This window comes from Dunckerocampus dactyliophorus, chromosome 10 (assembly GCF_027744805.1).
Source record: "Dunckerocampus dactyliophorus isolate RoL2022-P2 chromosome 10, RoL_Ddac_1.1, whole genome shotgun sequence".
Taxonomy (NCBI): Eukaryota; Metazoa; Chordata; class Actinopteri; order Syngnathiformes; family Syngnathidae; genus Dunckerocampus; species Dunckerocampus dactyliophorus.
In genome coordinates, this window is record NC_072828.1 from 9315512 (window position 1) to 9336085 (window position 20574).

The following is a 20574-nucleotide window of genomic DNA, read 5'->3' on the forward strand; positions in this document are numbered from 1 at the left end:
AAGGGTCCTCTCAGGGCCAAATGTGTGCACATCCAAAAATGCCCTAAAGCAATGGTTCTCAACTATTATCTGTCATGCCTCCGCAGGGGGCAAATGTTGTCACGCCCACCCCATTTGAAATACTACTGAGAAACTGATATCTTAGAATTTCTTTATCTGTACTGAACAGAAACCAGGAAAATGCAAAAAAATGGAAAGCAGTGAAATTCAAGTCAGTAGTGAAACTGCATGTTGAGTACGACAAATTTGTACATGTTGGCAGGTCTGCACTAACACTGAAAGTACTGTCCTCATTGTTAAACTGTTGGATGTTAGGAATGATCAGAGAGAAGACCTTCACACTGTGAGACCCTTAATAAACAACATTTACTGTAATAAAATGACAAAAAAGTGAATTGAAAGGATTTGTTTAACTGCACCATCAAAGTTTGTGCTGACTTGATACTCTTAAACAGATTATGCTAGCTGTAGCTAGTGAGCTAATCATTACTATTAAAATAAAAAAAAAAAACCAATGGTTTTGCTAAGTTTGCTATCAAATATTTGAACATTTAAGGTGAAAATGTTGTGTCTGCATAGAAAAGAAAAGAAGAATGTTTTTAAAAGACTTTAATTAGCTGTGTGACACTTGAAAGAAAATAACAGTTAAAAATAATGCAGAGCGCTAACTGTTGCCATGGTTATTGTACGTGCTCCAACAAAAACATGAAGAGTGTGCGCCACCTAACAGAGGACTTTGTGGTACGGGTGCAGTGGGAGGGAGGAGGTGAAGGCCCGGATGTCACCAATCAGAGTGGCATCCTGGAGCGATGGCAAGGAGGCGGGCAGGAAGATCAGCTCGCTGACCTCACCGTAGGATGAGGAGGGGAGGCTGCCCGCAGTGCAGACAGTGTTCTGTTCTGGTGTGTCGCTCTCCTCCACGCCAAATCCCACCACCTGACCCCGATAGGAAATGAACACATGACAGTGTGGATGTTACTTTTAACTACTTCCTGCTGGCATCACAGCAAACAGGAAGTGGAAAGCAGCACCAGTGGAAACCTGAGCAGAATAAGGTGTAGGTGTTGTCTTACGTGCACACTGAGCTTCCTGCTGCTGCTGTTGCGATGCTCCAGGAACCAAGAGACCAGCTCCTCCTGTGTGAAACCTTTCAGGGCCTCGATCTGTAGTACACGCACCACAAGAACCACTAGAATGGTCACCAGTAACGCCATAGACAGACAGTCTTTAAACTTATTTCCAACATCTTGCTCCTTTAAGATTGCTCTCTTTTCTAGTGTTTATTGCTGTTATCCATTGTTCATCATTTGGTGATATACTGTTGGTATCTGTCAGCGTTTTTAATGTTTGCATTTCTAAAATGTTTAGTCTTATGTTGACAATAAAAGTGATAGTGACGGTGTTTGTGTTTTAAATGTTGGCGTCCCACCTCCTTGTTGAGCCGCGGAAAGACGTACTGCTGTGTGACCACCTCAAACCAGTTGCGGTCCACTTCCTCTCCGAGGTGCGTGTCCTCACACTCCTTCAGCTTGATGAGCGCTGTCACCTGGGTCCTGAAGACCTCCTCGCTCAGAGCTGACAGACGCTCTCCGAAAGCCACCAAGAACTCCTCGATCTTTGACTCAACAAACTCAGTGCTGCCAGAAGAAAATGGCTGACCTTTAACTTGTGTGCAACCTTTAACCTGCGAAAGGCATGCCTGAGGTGCTCACCTGAACTTGGTGGCCTGTGTTGCCACAGTGATGGAGAAACCCAGCACTCCCGAGGTGTTCCTGCAGGTGGGGTACACCTGGTACCTGGAGGTCAAAGCACATCATGTAAAAAGGAAGAAGACATATTCCAAAATGTGAAACAATAACTTCAAGATGTTTCTGACCCGAGTGTCTCTTTGGTTCTGAGGAAGTCAAAGCATGGCTCCTCCATGTGCATCTGCAAATGAAAAACATCAGTCGTGATATAAACACACGAGGCAATACAGCATCAGCACCATCGCAACACAGCGCCATACTTTTTTCATTTTCGAGTCAGTGTGATTAGCCATAATACAGAGCCTGGTCCTGGGAGTTTGGAGAAGGCGGCTACTTTAGTGTTACAATCTTGTCTTATGGCATATTTATGACATATTTGCACTGTATTGCATCTGGATACTTGTTAAATGTGTGCTGTGCATTTTAATTACTAAAAGAAGCAAACTCACCACCAGCAGCTCCATCAAGGCATGCTCACGCAGCTTCTTCAGTCCCGTCTGAAACACAGAGGACATGCCCATTTAGTTTGTCTAATGAATGCTTCAAGATTCAAGATTCAAGAGTTTTATTGTCATATGCATAGTAAAACGGACAGTTATACTAAGCAATGAAATTCTTATTCTGTTCATTATCCCAAGAAAGGAAAGACAAACACAGGGAAAAGAATAAGAACATAAGAAACATATTTACCAATAAATTAAGCAACAACAACAGAAGAGACATTAATACTGTTAAATAATACAAATAAATAAATCAATAAATAAAGTGCTATGAGTGTGTGCGTGTGTTGCGTGCGGCGTGTGTGAGTGCTTCGTTGAGAAGTCTGATGGCCTGTGGGTAAAAGCTGTTTGCCAGCCTTGTGGTACCAGGGAGATCGGACTTTAGCGTCTGGTAAACACAGAGGTGGCAACGTCTGTGTTTACGTAAACAAACGGTGGTGCACAGACGTACAGACAATGGAAAAGCAGCTCGCAGGACATTGAGCTGCTGATGGTGAAATACAGACCTTTTTATTTGCCTCGTGAGTTTAGCGCTGTGTTGCTGTTTACATTCCACCACGAGCTAACACCGCTAACACACTAGGCTTCCTGCATGACATCATTGATAAACATGAGACCAAACACCCAAACGCTGTATTCATTATATCTGGCGATTTCAACCACTGTAACCTCAGGACTGTCCTCCCCAAATATTACCAGCATGTGAGCTTTCCCACAAGGGAAAATAACATCCTGGACCAAGTCTACAGCAACATGAAAGGTGCTTTGAAGGCTATTCCAAGACCCCACTTCGGAAAGGCCAACCACATCTCCATATTCCTTTATCCAACATACAGACAACTTCTCAAACAAGCTCCCCCTGTAAGTACAGCAGTTAAAGTGTGGAATGAAGAAACTGATCAAGTACTTCAGGACTTCTTTGGCTGCACAAACTGGGATGTGTTTAAAACTGCAGCGGAGAGGGAAGATTGTACTGTTGATTTGGATGAATACGCATCTGCTGTTACTGGCTACATTAGCACATGCATAGAGACTGTTACCACCACCAAGTATTACAGAAAATACTCTAACCAAAAACAGTGGATGAACTGTGATGTAAGGGCTAAGCTACGTGCCTGTTCGACTGCATTTGTCATGGGCACCGCTGAGGACTACAAAAAGGCCAGATATGACCTGAGGAGGTCCATACGGGAGGCCAAAAGGCAGTACAGACAGAAGCTGGAGGGCTACTATTCCACCTCAGACCTTTGGCGCATGTGGGCGGGGCTCCAGCACATCACAGACTATCGACAGCGGAGTAGCGTAGCCACATCCAGCCAAACCACACTTCCAGACGAGCTGAGTTCTACGCCCGCTTTGACACCCAAACTCCTGATGAGCAGAGAGGATGGCTGGACTTTGGGAGCACACAGGACTCACCTCTCATGGTGACATCAGCTGATGTGCGCAGGGTTCTAAACAAAACAAACCCACGAAAAGCAGCAGGCCCAGACAACATCCCAGGACGTGCACTGCGGGTTTGCTCATCAGAGCTAGCTGATGTGCTTGCTGACATATTTAACCTGTCGCTTGCACAAGCATCTGTACCGACCTGCTTTAAGTCCACCACCATAGTGCCCGTACCCAAGAAGAGCAACGTGACCTGCTTAAATGACTATCGCCCTATAGCACTCACTCCTATTGTAATGAAGTGTTTTGAAAGTATAGTCATGACCCACATCAAAAATAGCATCCCGGCAACTGTGGACCCTCTACAGTTTGCATATCGCCAGAACCGGTCCAGGGATGATGCAGTCAACACTGCCATCCACACAGCCCTTTCTCACCTACAGGGCCAGGACACATACGTCAGAATGCTATTTATAGACTATAGCTCTGCTTTTAATACAGTCAGCCCCCACAAACTCACAAATAAGCTCCTCACACTTGGCCTGTCACCCTCCCTCTGTAACTGGGTGCTGAACTTTCTAACAGGCAGGCCCCAGTCAGTCAAGAGTCCACAATTGCACATCCAGCTCAAGAATTGTGAGCACTGGGACCCCACAGGGGTGTGTGCTGAGTCCGCTCCTCTACACGCTCTTCACCTACGATTGCGTGGCCTCCCAGAACAACACCAGCATCATTAAATTTGCGGATGACACTACAGTCATCGGACTGATCACTGGTGGGGTTGAAACATCATACAGAAGAGAGGTGGTGGACCTCATAGCTTGGTGTCGTGATAACAATCTCCTTCTCAATACAGATAAGACTAAAGAGATGATCATCGACCCAAGAACAAGGGAAAAGGAGCCGCATAAACCCCTGTTTATTGATGAGACTGAGGTGGAGAGGGTGAAAACCTTCAAGTTCCTTGGCACACACATCAGCGAGGACCTCACCTGGTCTCACAATACCCTACAAATTATGAAGAAGTCCCAAAGGAGACTGTACTTCCTGAGAAGACAGAGGAACCACAAGGCTGGCAAACAGCTTTTACCCACAGGCCATCAGGCTTCTCAACGAAGCACTCACACACGCCGCACGCAACACACGCACACACTCATAGCACTTTATTTATTTGTATTATTTATTTGTATTAATGTCTCTTCTGTTGTTGTTGCTTAATTTATTGGTTCATATGTTTCTTATGTTCTTATTCTTTCTTGTGTTTTTTTTCTTTTCTTGGGAGAATAAACAGAATAAGAATTTCATTGCATAGTATAACTGCCTGTTTTACTGTGCATATGACAATAAAACTCTTGAATCTTGAATCTTCAAACTCCTGTAGCGTTTGCCTGACGGTAGGAGTATGAATAATGAGTGTTCCCAGTGGACACACAACGAGCACAGTGCAAAAGGCCATCAAAACATGTGGGCCATTTAGTGATTTCGTGAAGATGCAAGTAAAATAATGCCCATAATTGTATAAAAAGGTATTTTGCCATTTCTGAAAGAATTAGGAAGTAGAGCACAAGTACTTTAAAGTAAAAATACACTCAGAACAGATGTCAGCTGTTATGTGGAGTGGGGTCATGACCTGGTAGTACACTGTGACCTCTGAGTTGGCGTCCCCCTTGTTGAGAGACTTGACCTTGCAGAGGTTATGTTTCCGAGGCAGCTCCACCACTTGGAACAAGACAGGGACCTCTGCTGGCAAAGGCTGGAACTGCAGCTTCCTGGAATGACGCAAAATGAGGGCTTAGAGTATCTCAAAAAAGGAAATACACCCCTCACACTTCGTGAAACATTTTATTAGAGGATATATTCTCATTGGTGGACCAGGTGGATGTTCAGATACACCCTGCTTACTTTTGCTTGAGGATGCCCCACAGGTGCTCTATTAGGTTCAGGTCAGTAAATGATGTACTTGGCCACTACATCATTTTCACCTTCAGCTTCTTCATCAAGGTGTTTGTCATCTTGGAGGTGAGTGTGTGGCCTCCTTATGTTCGAAAATTGCCATGCGGCCCAGTTTCCCAAGGGAGGGGATCATGTTCTGCTTCACAGTACACTTGCTGTAATTGATCTTTCCCTCAGTGAACCGCAGCTACCCAGTACTGACATATGCTAAAACCAATCCAATGTAGGTCAATATATGCTAAGCTATCAAAACATTCTCATCTTAGCTTTGTGTTATAGGTGACAACGCAAATTAGTGTAACATCTAATAATCAATCCATTCTTTTCTATACCGCTTATCCTCATTAGGGTTGTGGGGGTATGCTGGAGCCTAGACTTAGGGCGAGAGGCGGGGTAAACCCTGGATTGGTCGCGAGGGCACATACAGACAAACAATTATTCAAGCTCTAATTCATACCAATGGACAATTAAGAGTCACCGATTAACCTAACATGCATGTTTTTGGAATGTGGGACGAAACTGGAGTACCCAGAGAAAACCCACGCACGCACGGGGAGAACATGCAATCTCCACATAGAACCCATTCGACCATTCAAACCCAGGTCTTCCCGATCTCCTGACTGTGTGGGCAACATGCTAACCACTCTGCCACCGTGCATCATATCATATACTGTACACTAAGTCCCCTACTAACAAACATTCGACGTGCAAAACCTCGTAGATACGAACACAAGCCGACTGGTCTATTTTTTTCATGATTTTTTTCGAAAATTGCCATATTTTTGTCATTTAAATTTTTTCGAAATACAAAGGCGCTATTTTTGCATTCCGCCGCTACGAATGGTGGGTAGCAGCATCCCTCTCGCGCGATCTTTCTCAGTTCGTCTGCACTTGTCGCTGATAACATCTCGGAGCACGCCGTTTGTACCCCATTCGATACTTTACAGCAGGGGTGTCAACCTCGTGCCATGGAGGGCCGAGACACTGCAGGTTTTCTTTCCAGCCAGTCACTAGAGCAGGTGATTTTAATGATCAACACCTTCAATTTGAGGGAAGGAGCTCATCAATTAAATCACTTGCTGAAGAAACTGGTTGGAGAGAAAACCTGCAGCGTCAGGAACCAATTGTGTTTGTTAGTTGGGGACTTAGTGTATAATGATATATCTCAATAATTAGTTTTTGTTTACAACATGCCAAGGGCCAATAAAAAACAGACTCCAGGCAGGAGTTAGTTCCCCGGTTCCTACAGACATGATTAGACAATGGCTAACTAATCACTAACACTAAAAAGACAACTGTGCACTTACTCAGTGAAGTAGTGCAGGAATTCCTTGGACTCCTGTTGGAGCAAACATCAAATTAGTCCCAAGACGTCAAATTCTTTGTGATGGACAGTCTGCATGTCTGCAGGAAGAAGAAATCTCACCGAGCTGGTGAAGTTCCCCTGCACCAGCCCCTCAGTGTATAACTCTGCTGTCAGTCCAACAACGAAGGTCATGAGGTCATGGATGTTCAAGCCCTTCATGATGGCCTGGTACTTCTGAATAACAGACCAGCGACCGTGCTCCAGAATCAACAGACGGACATCCCTGCAGAAAGGAAGACAACATCCACAATGATCGCTAGACCTATTTAAAGCTAGTTAGCTTAGCTTTAGCCCATATGAAGAAGACATGAGGTGAGTTGATGAACACGATGTCCCCCTTGTGTAAGTGTTTTCCAAACATACGTACTTCCCCAGGCGCTCTGGCTTGATGAGGATGTTGAAGTATGTCTTCTTCATCTGCTCTGAAAACATAGCAAAAACGTCCGGCTCTGTGCTGAAGTCTGCCAGGTGATCCACGATCAGCTTCAGCAGCAGCTGGCGAGATGCAGGAAGGAAGTGGACTGGTGTCACAATCTGCTGGTGGCTGAGTCTAATATCAGTCAGGACTAGGGATGCTCCGTTCAGGGTTTTATGCTATCATTCAGGACTGAAATTGGCCAATACGATAGAGATGCATGAATTAATTAAACATTTTTCAATTTATTTATGATGAGTTCTATTGGCCAGGGGTGCCAACAATTCCAAGGTCTCCTGACTTCTAGGGGGCCCAAAAAATAGGTACTTACTAGGGATAAGCCAGATATTTGTTTTAAACGAGTATCAGTTACGGATAATGCATTTTTGGCGAGTACGAGCATGGAATGAGTACAGCTCATCATTATCCGTAATCGTGAAGAAGGAAGATCCTCAATGGGTAACTACTTATGTATTCACTTTTCATGCTCTGTGATTGGCCAGTCACACATAGCGACTGTCCCTCCCTAGACAGACTTGCTCCTGACAGAAAGAGGAGCCATGCCTTGTATTGTTACGTACGCATTTCTGTTTTTTCAGGTTTTCCTAAGCTCAGCTCGTATCAAAAGTTACTTGGTTAACTTGTGTTGTTACGTATGCGGTGCACTTGACAAGACAGGGCTGTAAACGGCTTGTGTCACGTCAGTTACTGCCAGTGTTTTTTTTGTTTTTTTTCTGTCTGCTTGCTTGCTTACTTGCATTCTGTCAGTTGGAAAACTTTGCTTGTAGTACGGAAGGCAGTGCTTTTGAGAAAACTACAGTGAACAAGGCTGACCGATTATTTCACTGTTTGCCATCACTGTATGTTCAAATGAATCAGCAACTTCACACAGATCATTAAAAAATAATTACATAATAAAGTTTTACAGATCACTTACATACATACACAGAACACTTGTAGCCGAATAATAAACAATACATATAGCAACTTCTGATCAATCCATGTCAATTTCAAACTTCAAATAATGCACAGATTTAAGCCCCACCCATTTCTGGTTATACCATGCCCATTTCATGTATATGCCCCCCCCCACTGTAAGTACAGCTATGGATACAGATCATTTAGATGGGTGAACAGATTCAGATACAGATAAAGATAGTGGTGTACACGCACATCCCTAATACTTACTAATAACATTAGTAAGTAATTAATAAGGGGGGGTGGCTTTTGTAATCAGCGTAGAAAGGCATCTACCTGCATATACCAATCACGTGATTTTCATGGAAATCAGTCGATACTGATTGGTGCCCGATAGATCGGAGCATCCGTAGTCAGGACATTTGCGAGTACCTTGAGAAAAGTACATGATAAGTTCAGTCCATTTGAAACTGGACTTACTTGAGAGCAAACACAGCTGGATGATACTGTCAACAGTTCATGGGACTGAATAAAAGACTGAATGGGACTGAATAAAAGACATCGCATTTTGAGTGTCTTCATTCCACACACTTTCCAAAACGGCCATAATAAAAAAAAAACAGCAGCCCTTTAAGTCTAGTTGATTCTCAAAGTTATGAAAGAGACTGGGAATTTCAACCTCAAAATCGTGTGTAGAGTCATGTTTCAGCTGACCTTTGAACTATCCAACCACCACACCTCCCGCATGACCTTAAAGGGATAGTTCGGTTTTTTTGACATGAAGTTGTACGACATCCCCATCGGCAGTGGACCATATTGTTTTGAGAAGCCAAACTCTTTACTTAAATGACCCAGCAACTAAACAAAACTACGTTCCTCGTCACAGAAATCCAACCAGAACTGGACTCGCGGGACCAAATGGGGGGGTACGTCCACTGCTGATGGGGATGTCATACAACTTCATGTCAAAAAATCCGAACCCTCACTTTAATGAATGGCTGGACAGTTAACGAGTTAGTGAGGGCATTTGTGTGTATGTGTGTGTGCTCTCACTGGAAGTTTGTGGTTGAAGCCCTTCAGTCGCACCACCAGGCCGTGCTCGCCAGCCACCAGCTTGTATTCTAGCTGGGCTACATCGGCCTCGTAGGCTGGCTCTGCCAGGTTGTGAGCCAGGATGTTCACAAAGAGGTCAAACAGCACCAGACTAGAGGGGAAACATCACAACGGAGTGTGTGTGTGAGTGAAAGAAGACTTTAAGAGGATCACCTTGTCTTCGGGTATGTTTCTTACTTCTCTGGACTCTTCTGAATCATGGGTGAGATCAAGTTGAAACGAATGTATGCTGAAAGAAAGAAATACAGTATGTATTTGCAAATAAAGAGTACAGTTGTCTTTCACTACATCGCAGTTCAAACATCGCTCCCGTTTTTCAAATATTTGTTAATAAATGATTGCTGTTTCGTGGTTGACTATGCCTATTAGTCAAAAATATTGAAAGACAAGTCATATGTAGTATTCTGGTCAGTCGATTTCAGTAATGTTACATTGACGAGACATTGCCTTACATTACACTACCTTAACTTGCAGCCATGGGTGCGAGCCATGGAGTCCAACATGACATAGTGAAAAAAACTTTCTCCTCCTATTCTGTGTGGAAGTGGTATGTTTGTGGCTTCTTTCTTTGTCCTTCTTCAGCACTCAGTTTCAAAACCATTCTTAAGTTTAGAATAAATAAAAATTAAATTAGGTAATACGAGTATAAAGGCCACTGTAGGAGTTAGGGGTGGGAATCTCTGGCCACCTCACAATTTGATGCGATTACGATTCAGAGGCCTAAGATGTGATGAGAAAACGATTATCGATGCATATTTTTTGTGATCAATAGTTAGTCAGTTTTTTCATGCATAGTTTTTTTTCTATATATAATTTTTTTTTACTCACTGTGTGCTACTAAAACAAAGTATATTCGTAATGATCCACAAATAAAATAAACATGAAACAGATTAAGTTACTTCCATTATTTTTTAATAATTGGAAGGTTACATCTACCAACATATTTCCCATTGCACAGAACAAGCAGGAAAAGTAAAGTGCACCAGTAGCAGCATGTATAAAATTAACAAACTTCAGCATATTCTAAATAACCAAACTAAAAAATCTGCCATTATTCACAAATAAATAAGAGACTTCTGAATTCAAACTAAAATCCTCAGCATAGCATCCCTGACAAAATAATGACAAAATAATATTTTTGCTGTATAGGAGTCAAAAATATCTTTCATACAAAATATAGATTTCTGTACCAGCGGCTCTCATACAAGAATAATTTTTGCAGACATTAGTATATTATGAACAACCAAAAAAAACTAGGCTGCTCTTATTCACAACTGCAGTGTCAGTGAAATAACATTGCAATGGGATGTTTTATCTGTGTTCCCAAGTGCGCAACAAAGCACGAAAGCCCTGCCTCTCAACAATCGAATACGGCCACAAATCCTTTGCAAAAAAAAAGTTGCGATTGACTTTGTGATTCACTTCGCCTTTTCCGAGCTGGGTGGAGAATTAGTTATCACCTGCTCGATGGTTCTCTGGGTGGCAGCAACTTCAGCTGGCTGTTTTTCCTCCTGGTTCAGGTGGAAACGTGCTATGTGGTTTCTCATAGTTGTCGTGTTCCCAAAATATTTCAAGCTTGTATGTCAAAACTTGCATATTGTCTGGCTCTTGTCCAGCTCATTTTTACCTTCAACTACGTGAAAGCCAAAGTGTTTCCAGACGCTTGCTTTAAATCCAGCGGGTGCGGATCGGAGTTTACGCTCAGCCATTTTGGGAGCGTCATACACCACCATAAACTATCCAGGCGGCATTTCCATTTTCCGTCTTTTTGTTCCGTTTTTTTTTTTTTTGTTCCGTCAGCATGGGTTATTGACATTTATGAAACGATTAATAATCGTCAATGTCTAAGAAACGATTACTTCTTCCACCCCTAATAGGAGTGTTAATTCATGTCTATCTGGCTGTAATAATGTTAAAAAAAAACATTTTTAGAAGGTCCTAAAAAGGTTTTCTACTCTCTCACTACAAAAATATTCTATTTATTAATCTTGAATCCTTCGCAGAAATTCACTTATGGCGGTCGGGTCTGGAAACAATTAACAGCAATAAACGAAGGACGACTGTAGTTGTGGTTTCATTTACCTTTTGGGATCTTGAATTTGTTGTCTTTCTTGTACCACAGACAGCCTCGCTCGTGGTCGACAATCTTGACAGGAAACTCAGAGTCAGGACAGTCAGACAACTGCAGAGTGAAATCGGATGCTGCAGTGAGAAAAAAAAAATTAGTACATAAACGGCATAGCGCCACATGTTTTTAACGTGTACGTGCTCTGACCGATGAATTTGTTCTCAGCAGGAAGGTGAAGTTCAGGGCTGACTTCAAAATCTCCTGCCCAGCGCTGAGCCCACTCGGCTGAGATGTCTGAAGAGACAAAACAAGCACCCATCCAGGGCAAACATAATTAGCAGAATGAAGAACATTCAACTCACTTACTGTACACAACACAGGTGTAAACACACATGAAATGTATGCGTGTGTGTGGCCTACCCTCTATGCTGTAAGAGGTACCAAACCATGTCTCCCTCAGGTGGCAGCGACCTTCGTGTTCTGGAGACAGCAGAAGCAGGTTGGCTCTGTCAGGGGTCAACAAAGTTAGAGCAGCACCAATCACCTGAAAAACACACACATACACACAACAGGTTTAGGCCCCATCCCTGACAATTGAATTAAAGTAAGCCCCCTTCTTTGGGCTTACAAAAAGACAATGAATAAATGCAGAAATTTGTGGTTTTGGCTCACGTTTGGGTCAAATTCAAACATGAGTTGGTCTCCCGTGAGGAAGTCCTCCTTGGGAAACAGCTGCATATTCTCACAGATGTTCTCCACAAACGCAATGGGGTCCGTCTGCGGATGGAAAGACACAAGTGTTGTTACTGCATAGTGTCCCTTTAACCTCTTTTTGTCCTTGCATGACAATCCAAGTATTAACGTAGCATCAGAGTGCACTGGTGCTGCACCACCTGCTCCTGATAGTGGAATTCGTTGGCTTCTATCTTCTGAATTTCCTCGTAGATCCTGAAAAGGAGTACAGTCAAGCTGCAAATTGTCCAAAAGTGATGCATGTTGAGTGTGTGTGTGCAATCAGACCTCTGCTGGGGGCCCAGAGTCTGCAGCATCTTCAGGTATTGGAACACCAAGTCAACCACCTGATTGGAGGACAGAGTGGATGAGGGCGTGCAGTCCAAGGGTCTCCCTAAAATGGTCCTCAACGGGAACCTTTAAGTGTGCAGATGCTAGTTGACTTTACCGTCATAAAATCAGTGACCACTGACACTTTAAGATTAGGATGGACTTAGATTCAGTTGACAGGACACCAGTGTGCACGTGTGTTGACCTGGTAGTAGTTCTGGTAGCCTTCATCGGTGAGAGTGATGGAAACAGAGAATATGGAGTAGGTGGTGTTCTGGTCAAAGCCTGTCTCGCTGTTTCCTCCAAAGAGAGCCAAAGCCCAGCACCTGGATACACATGCACCATCAATCACGCACATGCCACAACTTGCATGTGCACGCTAATGGGCTCACTTCTTGCGTAGCAGAGACAAGATGCTGCCGCTGCCCTCATGTCCAATCAGCCAGGAGATGTAGTGAAGAGGCTTCACCCTGACACAAAACACAAAGATCTTCTGTCAGCTGGACGTCTATGTAATGGTCACTTTATTAGGTACGTGAAGGTGCACCACAACATTAGACCTGTTACACAAGTAGTAAACTTACCTGTAGTGTTTCCCTTGGGGAGGGACAGCCCAACTGATGGTCAGAGCATGCACCTTCCGCACTGGAACCACTGCAATTCACACACAAGGTGTAAATACTATACAACAGTATAATGTTTAGGAGATACAGACCCTGGCATTTGCAGTAGCATTAGCATCAGTGGGGCTGGCTCTAAGAACATCTCACTCATGCTGATCGATTGATGAATGATGAATTACAACTGAAATCAGAGGAACCCTGCAGGACACTGCTTGACCTCTGATTTTTTTTATTTCGAAACAATTGTTCCCATTGGAACTAATGGGAATAATAAGAACCTCAGAAATGGTGGTGTAGTCATGTTTAAAAAAAAAAAAAAACAACATACATGTGGAGGATAAATTGTGGGGACTTGAAGTCTAAATTGTCCATAAGTGTGAAGGTGAGTGTGAATGGTTGTTTGTCTGTATGTGTGGTGACCAGTCAAGGGTGTACCCCGCCTCTCACCCAAAATCAGCTGAGATAAGTTCCAGCTCACTTCTGACCTTAATGAGGACACGTGGTGTAGAAATGGATAAATGGAAAATAATCTGTTCCTGGGTTAAACTATGGCGACCAGCTTTTTTTGACTTTACAGCACACATATCACTATTATGCATTTCAAACTATTGTACTGTGCACTTCAAGAATTCAAGGGATGTTTCAAGGAGACTTCTTGGATTCAAATCATTAGTAGTTCATTAGTGGGGCTTATTCATACCTTGGTACAGTTTGTTGAAAGCCGGTGTGTCGAAGGGCCGCTGCAGGTGAGAAAAGTCGACTGAAGGTTCAGCACTGCAACAACAACAGCACTTAGCAGGCGCCGTCTTCCTGATGTCAATGCTTTCTTTCATCTCATTAAGTCACAAGGTAGGTAATAAATATACAGTACTTTATTTTATTTTATTTGTGTGTATGTGTCTACACAGGATCGGCTATGTAAATAGAACAGTGACATCATCGCGTGGACACAGTGTCAGCAACAAAGGACAACAACGGAGGACATCTTGTTTTTTGTCTTCTTCCCCAATGCGGGAAATTGTGCAAGTGTCTACCCCAAAGGCAGGGTGCAGAAAAAGTGGAACAGGAAGTGAAAGTTGAAGCAGCTGAGTGTGATTATGTGCTGGAGTGGGCGTCTTACTTGTTGGGGATGTGGATGAAGATCTCCTTAACCCACTGCTCCAGAGTGTCCAGGGTCTCTGAACAGAAAGAAGACAGTGTATACAGATGGTGCCAAGGCTCTTTAGAGGACATATTTGTAAACACAAACCTTTAGACTGAACAGTTAGTGTCATGTAATGAGCAGAGTAATATCTCCTCCAGAAGTCTCGGAGCCGCTGGTATGTGTTGATCCCTTTCTCTCTGGGCTCATGTTTTAATGTCTGAGCGTTTCCTAAAATGAAATCAGACTTTTTTGTTCCTCCACAGAGCAGAATAACACGTGCATGGGTGCTGTTTTGAGAGCAGCATGAAAAAAGAAAATGTGCATGGGGTCTGCAGAGGAGAAAGAGTTTACACAAGACCAAAGGTGGAAAAGCCTTGGTGACCGAGCGGTTCTTACCCCAGCAGAACTTGCTCATCGGATGTCCTGGGGTGGCCAAGCTACCAAACAGCATCTCCTTACGATGCGAGTCTGAAGGCCTCGCTAACTGGTATTCTGAACAGAACAGGACAAGACAGAATACACTAACCAATAACCTTAAAAAGCTAATACGTGCATTTTTTAAAGTGGACAGAACCGGTGGTCATCATGGACTTACCGCTGTCCACCGCCTCCACCTCCCTGTCAATAGCGTCCTCAATCATGAGAGGACAGATGAAGAACTGCGCCCACCTGACACAAAGTAGGTCCAAACCCTCATCAAGCAGAACTTGTAAAATTCTGGAGGAGGTGGTGAGCTCACCTGTCGAGAGCCTCTTTGAAATGTTTCCTCTGCACGTCAAATTGGAAGATGGTTCGCTCGCAGTCCGTGGAGGCGTTGTCACTGCCACCGTGCTTCTTGAGGAAGGCGTCAAAGCCGTTCTCCGCCGGATACTTCTCACTTCCCATGAACACCACTGTGGAAGAGGAAAGGAAGGACGAGGAGGTGAAGGAGAGAAGAAAAGATGCCACTGCAAAGTCTGACATTTGAAGAAATTTCCATGATAATGAATAGTTTGTTTCTTAGTTAGAAAATTTGAATTTCAGACTTAAGAGGTTCCACTGTAACTTTGATTTTTTTTGGGGAGGATGATCGTCTTCCATGGGTGTTGGCATTCAGTTGTCTACAAAAAATCTATATATTTTGTAGGGATGCTCTGGTCGATTCGCCACCAATCAATATCAGCAGACGGAAAAATCGCGTGATCAGCATATACCGATAAAACGCCGGCAACGTGATCACCAAAGCCAATCACCTGTGGCTAGCACTATTGCAAATCACAGCGACCCTTTCAAGCAGTGTAGTGTCTTGACCTAACTAACATCTTTGGCAGTGTCATCCTCCCACTTCCTTCAAAGCAAAAACAATCATGGCTTGCTAACAACTGCTAACACATGCCACAAAAAATACCTGGTGGGGGTAGCACATTAAAAAGCTTTAATACGCCATTTGAAGAACAACACTTAACAGAATATGATGAGTTTTGGAGGCTTGCGGTCACGCTAACGCAGCCGTGTGGCTAACACTCTCCCGTATGTGTGTGACAGTCAGACGGCTGAGCTAATAACCGGAAAAATAATTGATTTCATCGGACAAGATGAGCAGCCTTTCTGAGCGGTAGAAGACAACGGGTTCGCCAAAGGCTCCTTAAAGAAGGCATCTCGTCCTCTTGAAGTTTCAGAGTGATATACAGTATGTTGTTTTCAAAAAGTAAGTAAAATATGTTTTTGTCGAAATTAAGGTGACTTTATGGTTCCTTTTTTCATATCATATAGCCAGTAGCAGGGGTGCAGCCAGGAATTCTGGGTCCAGTGCATGCCTGATATTTTACCCAACAGGCAAATATCCAATACAGTCTATAAAGTGCAACCCGTTAATGTCGACACCCCTCAGACTGCCTGACCGACATTGACATACAGTGGTGTGAAAAAGTTTGCCCCCTTCCTGAGTTTTTTTTTGTGCATGTTTGTCACAGTTAAAAGTTTCAGATCATCAAACAAATGCAAATATTAGTTAATGACAACACAACTGAACACAAAATGCAGTTTTTAAATGAAACTTTTTATTATTAAGGGAGAAATGTCCAAAATTACATGGCCCTGTGTGAAAAAGTGATTCCCCCCTAAACCTAATAACTGGTTGGGCCACCCTTGGCAGCAACAACCGCAATCAAGCATTTTCGATAACTTACTTAATAGCAATGAGTCTCTTACAGTGCTGTGGAGGAATTTTGGCCCACTCATCTTTGCAGAATTGTTGTAATTCAGCCACATTGGAAGGTTTTCCAGCATGAACCGCCTTTCCATGGTCATGCCAGAGCATCTCAATAGGATTTAGGTCAGGACTTTGACTAGTCCTGCTGCAGAACCCAAGTTGGTTTCAGCTTGAGGCCACGAACAGATGGCTGGACATTCATTCTCCTTCAGGATTTTTTGGTAGACAGCAGAATTTATGGTTCCATTTATCACAGCAAGTCTTCCAGGTTCAGAAGCAGCAACACAGCCCCTGACCATCACACTACCACCACCATATTTGTTGTTGATATGATGTTCTTTTTCTGAAATGCGGAGTTACATTTATTCCAGATGTAATGTTCCAAAACGTTGAATTTTTGTCTCGTCAGACCACAAGGTATTTTCCCAAAGTCTTGGGGATCATAAAGAGGTTTCCTGGCAAAATTGAGACGAGCCCTAATGTTCTTTTTGTTCAGCAGTGGTTTCCATCTTGGAACTCGATGCAGGATGTTTTTGCCCAGTGGATGTTGTTGTGGGGTCTTTTGTGACCTCATGAATGAGTCGTCGCTGCGCTCTTGGGTTCATTTTGGTTGACCGGCCACTCCTGGGAAGGTTCACCACTGTTCCATGTTTTGTGAATAATTGTTCTCACTGTGTTTCACGGGAGTCCCAAAGCATTAGAAATGGTTTTATAACCTTTTTCAGACCGACAGATCTCAGTTACTTTCTTTCTCATTTGTTCCTGAATTTCTTTTGATCTCGGCATGATATCAAGTTTTGAAAGATTTTTTGGTCTACTTCACTTTGTCAAGTAGGTCCTATTTAAGTGATTTATTGGTTGAGAACAGGTGTAGCAGTAATCAAGGTGGGGTGTGGCTTGAGAAATTGAGCTGTGACAAACCACAGTTATTTTTAAAGGGGGGGGCAATGACTTTTTAACCACACATGGCCATGTAACTTTGGATTTTTTGTCCCTTAATAATAAATAGTTGACTTTAAAAAACTGTACTTTGTGTTCAGTTGTGTTGTGATTGACTAATATTTCAATTTGTTTGATGATGTGGAACATTTAAGTGTGACAAACATGCAAAAAATAAGAAATCCAGAAGCTGTTGTCCACATAACAAAATTAAAAACTGAAACTAGGTACTGCTTGCACATTTAATTGTGATTTTTTTGGGAGCACACATAAGGAGAATGGGCGGTAATAAAAGGAGGTGGACGGAGACATCCTGACCAGATGCCCGAGCCACCTCATCTGGCTCCTCTCAATGCAGAGGAGCAATGGTTCTTCTCCGAGTTTTCTGCTGGATGACAGTCCTTCTCACCTTATTTCTCAGGGAGAGATTAGCCCAGCCACCCTACTGAGAAAACTCATTTTGGCTGTGATCTTGTCCTTTCGGTCCTTTTCAGTCAAGCTCAAGACCATGCAACACGTTGCCTAAATTGACCCATTTTTCATAAAAATAACCCTTTTAGGTCCCAAATTGTATGTTGATGGAGTATGTTGGTGTTTGTGCTACTTTTTGTGCGACCACTTTTTTGTAATAAGAACAACATGGGGGACTGGGATTTGGCGAGTTGGTCTACAAAGACAGGTTGTCAACATAAGCAGTACTGACTTAAGTGGGTTCCACTGTATTAGCTAATTGAAACAAGAGCTTAGGAATGTTGTTTTTTTTTTAATTGTTTGGGTCAAGTCATAACCATTATGTTCAGGACTTACTGTGTTCCAGGAAGTGAGCGAGGCCAGGGAGGTCGTCAGGGTCACTGAAGCTGCCCACATTGATGCACAGGGCAGCTGCAGCCTGGACACACAAAAAAACATTAATGGAAAAATAAGTAAATGATCAGTAATCCTTTGTCTCCCACCTGCTTCTCTGAGCTCCCTCTCTTCTTCTTCACTGCGTTGTCCTCATCCAGCTCGTCAAAGTCGCTATCCTGCTCCTCCTCTGTGTTCTCCTCCTCATCCTCCTCCGATCCCTCACCTGAGTCACCTTCACTGCCCTCCTCATCATCCCCAGCATCCCTCTGGTCAACTCTGTGTGCTTTTTCATGAGTCCTGCTGAAGTCGGAGATGAGAAGCGCTCTCAGGCCGTTACTGAGCTGGATGTATCTGCATGGAGAAACATCAAATGAGAGGGGACTTCACCACTTGCTTCCTGTTCTTCTTCATCTCAGTCTTCCTCCCACCTGTATTTCTTAGGGTCACTGGGTGATTTAATGATCTCTGGGTCTCCCTGGTCCTCATCAGCCTCTAGAGTCCTGGCAAGCTGAGGTGGCGGCTCGCCCTGGTCTGGAGCACAGACCTGAGCCGATGTGTTGCCAGCACTGACTGACTTGTTCGTCTGAGGCATTTTGACGAAGGACTGTACGAGTAGGAGAATATGCAAGTATTCACTCCCGTAGAAATTAGTGTGCGATACCACTGATTTGTTTCCAATCCGATACTGAGTAAAATTCAGGCTGATATGGGCGATACCGATCCTTTGCAAACTAACCTAATGTAGATGGTAAATTTGAAAAAGTACTGTATTTCATGTCATAGCATAAAGAAAAAATGACATGTAATTAACTCACGAAATAAATTATGAATTTAAACACATTTATAATTTAATAAGTAACGTATGTTATTAATGTACTTATTTATTTTAAACCCTGAAGTATATTGAGGTGTGGCAGAGTTACAATATAACCAAGCTATTATACAACAAGAGAAAAAGACAGGACAAAATCATATAAAATATGTGAAAATTGTATTTTAAATAATAAAAAATTAAGTAAAATAATAAAACTATTAAAATAAATAATGAATAATATTAATTATTAATTAATATTTATATTAATTATTAAGAACTACTTTAAGAATGAAAACTTTATTCACAATTCACACATGGCTCCGTCTACGATCGGTCAACGTTTCAACAGACAAATGTTTCAGACAAACATTACCACAAATGACTGAAATATCGAAAGCATCGATATTTTTATTTGAGAATCGATTTCAGAGCAAGAAGAGCTCGTATCGGAAGTATCAATATTTCAGTATCGATCCACACCTCACTAATAGCAATAGCAAATAGTAGAGTGTACGTTCTTCTTCACTATTGCCACTTACAAACATCAGCTCCTTTGTTTGTAGCCATTATATTAAGTGGATATTCAACAACGTTAAACGTATGCCGATTCCACCAATGTATTCTGAAAATTCCTATTCGCCATACTCAGTCACATTGAAGGATTGATGTTAAAATTGTGTCATACAGTAACCGTTATTTCCGAACGTAATTCAGGCGAAACACACTGCACAGAACTCTATGACAGCATTATTCATACCTGTATATGTTAAAACTGGCTGCCATGTCCCAACCTGAGTAAATGAAAACACTAATCGATACTCTGGGACAGGTTTGATCTGAAGCCCAAGTGTTAGCTTTCACTAATCCTGATGAGAATCAAGCTAGCTATCTTAACTCTACAATCAAATTCAGCCCATGTCCGGTGGTTCGGCAGCCCGCCAAGCCACATATCAGGTCAAGAACATGACATAGTACGTTTATTTAATTAAAATATATCTTAAAGAGTGCCTTACCGAGGATTATTTGAGGTTTAGTGAAGTTAAATAAGTGCCGAGCTCAACGCAGCAAGGAACCTCATTGGGGAGCCAAAATACAGCCTGTGATTGGCTGAGAGAAAAGTTTAGCCCGTGCAATGCAGCACCTGATTGGTCAGAATAATGACATCTTCGACTTTTTTCTTCGCCACACCATAGACATAGATAGACGCCGCATCGGGCGGGTTTGTCCACTGCTGCGATATGTCAACGTCGCCGCCATATTGGATGTGTCAAGGCTGCGCTGTAAATGAATACAAGTAAATGTACTTACTTTCATGAAGCGCCTTTCTACAAATAAATTGAAGTTAATTCCTCTCGTTTATACATTCACACAAGCACCAATATACTTGGGAAACAGTAAGGCACCAAAAGAAATGTATTTGATCTTCTCACATTTTTGGTGCCTCTTTCCCAAAAATATTAGTGCGTGTATAAACGAGAGGAATTA

General features: G+C 42.8%; 1 protein-coding gene across 1 annotated transcript; it reads right to left on the reverse strand.

Moving 5' to 3' along the window:
• Nucleotides 1-586: 586 nt before the first annotated feature.
• On the reverse strand, nucleotides 587-20211 carry LOC129188736 (nardilysin-like). Its single transcript, XM_054789673.1, has 31 exons — nucleotides 20103-20211; nucleotides 18704-18879; nucleotides 18383-18626; nucleotides 18237-18318; nucleotides 15039-15192; nucleotides 14895-14968; nucleotides 14696-14791; nucleotides 14405-14527; nucleotides 14276-14333; nucleotides 13856-13929; nucleotides 13117-13186; nucleotides 12925-13002; nucleotides 12738-12858; nucleotides 12491-12549; nucleotides 12364-12418; nucleotides 12143-12247; nucleotides 11891-12014; nucleotides 11678-11764; nucleotides 11485-11604; nucleotides 9580-9631; nucleotides 9343-9493; nucleotides 7324-7451; nucleotides 7017-7179; nucleotides 6898-6929; nucleotides 5268-5406; nucleotides 2198-2245; nucleotides 1877-1929; nucleotides 1713-1796; nucleotides 1430-1637; nucleotides 1074-1163; nucleotides 587-936 (listed from the first exon to the last, which is right to left on the reverse strand). Exons 2-31 carry the CDS (start codon nucleotides 18865-18867, stop codon nucleotides 724-726), a joined length of 3249 nt encoding a protein of 1082 aa, XP_054645648.1. The 5' UTR covers nucleotides 18868-18879; nucleotides 20103-20211; the 3' UTR covers nucleotides 587-723.
• Nucleotides 20212-20574: the final 363 nt, after the last annotated feature.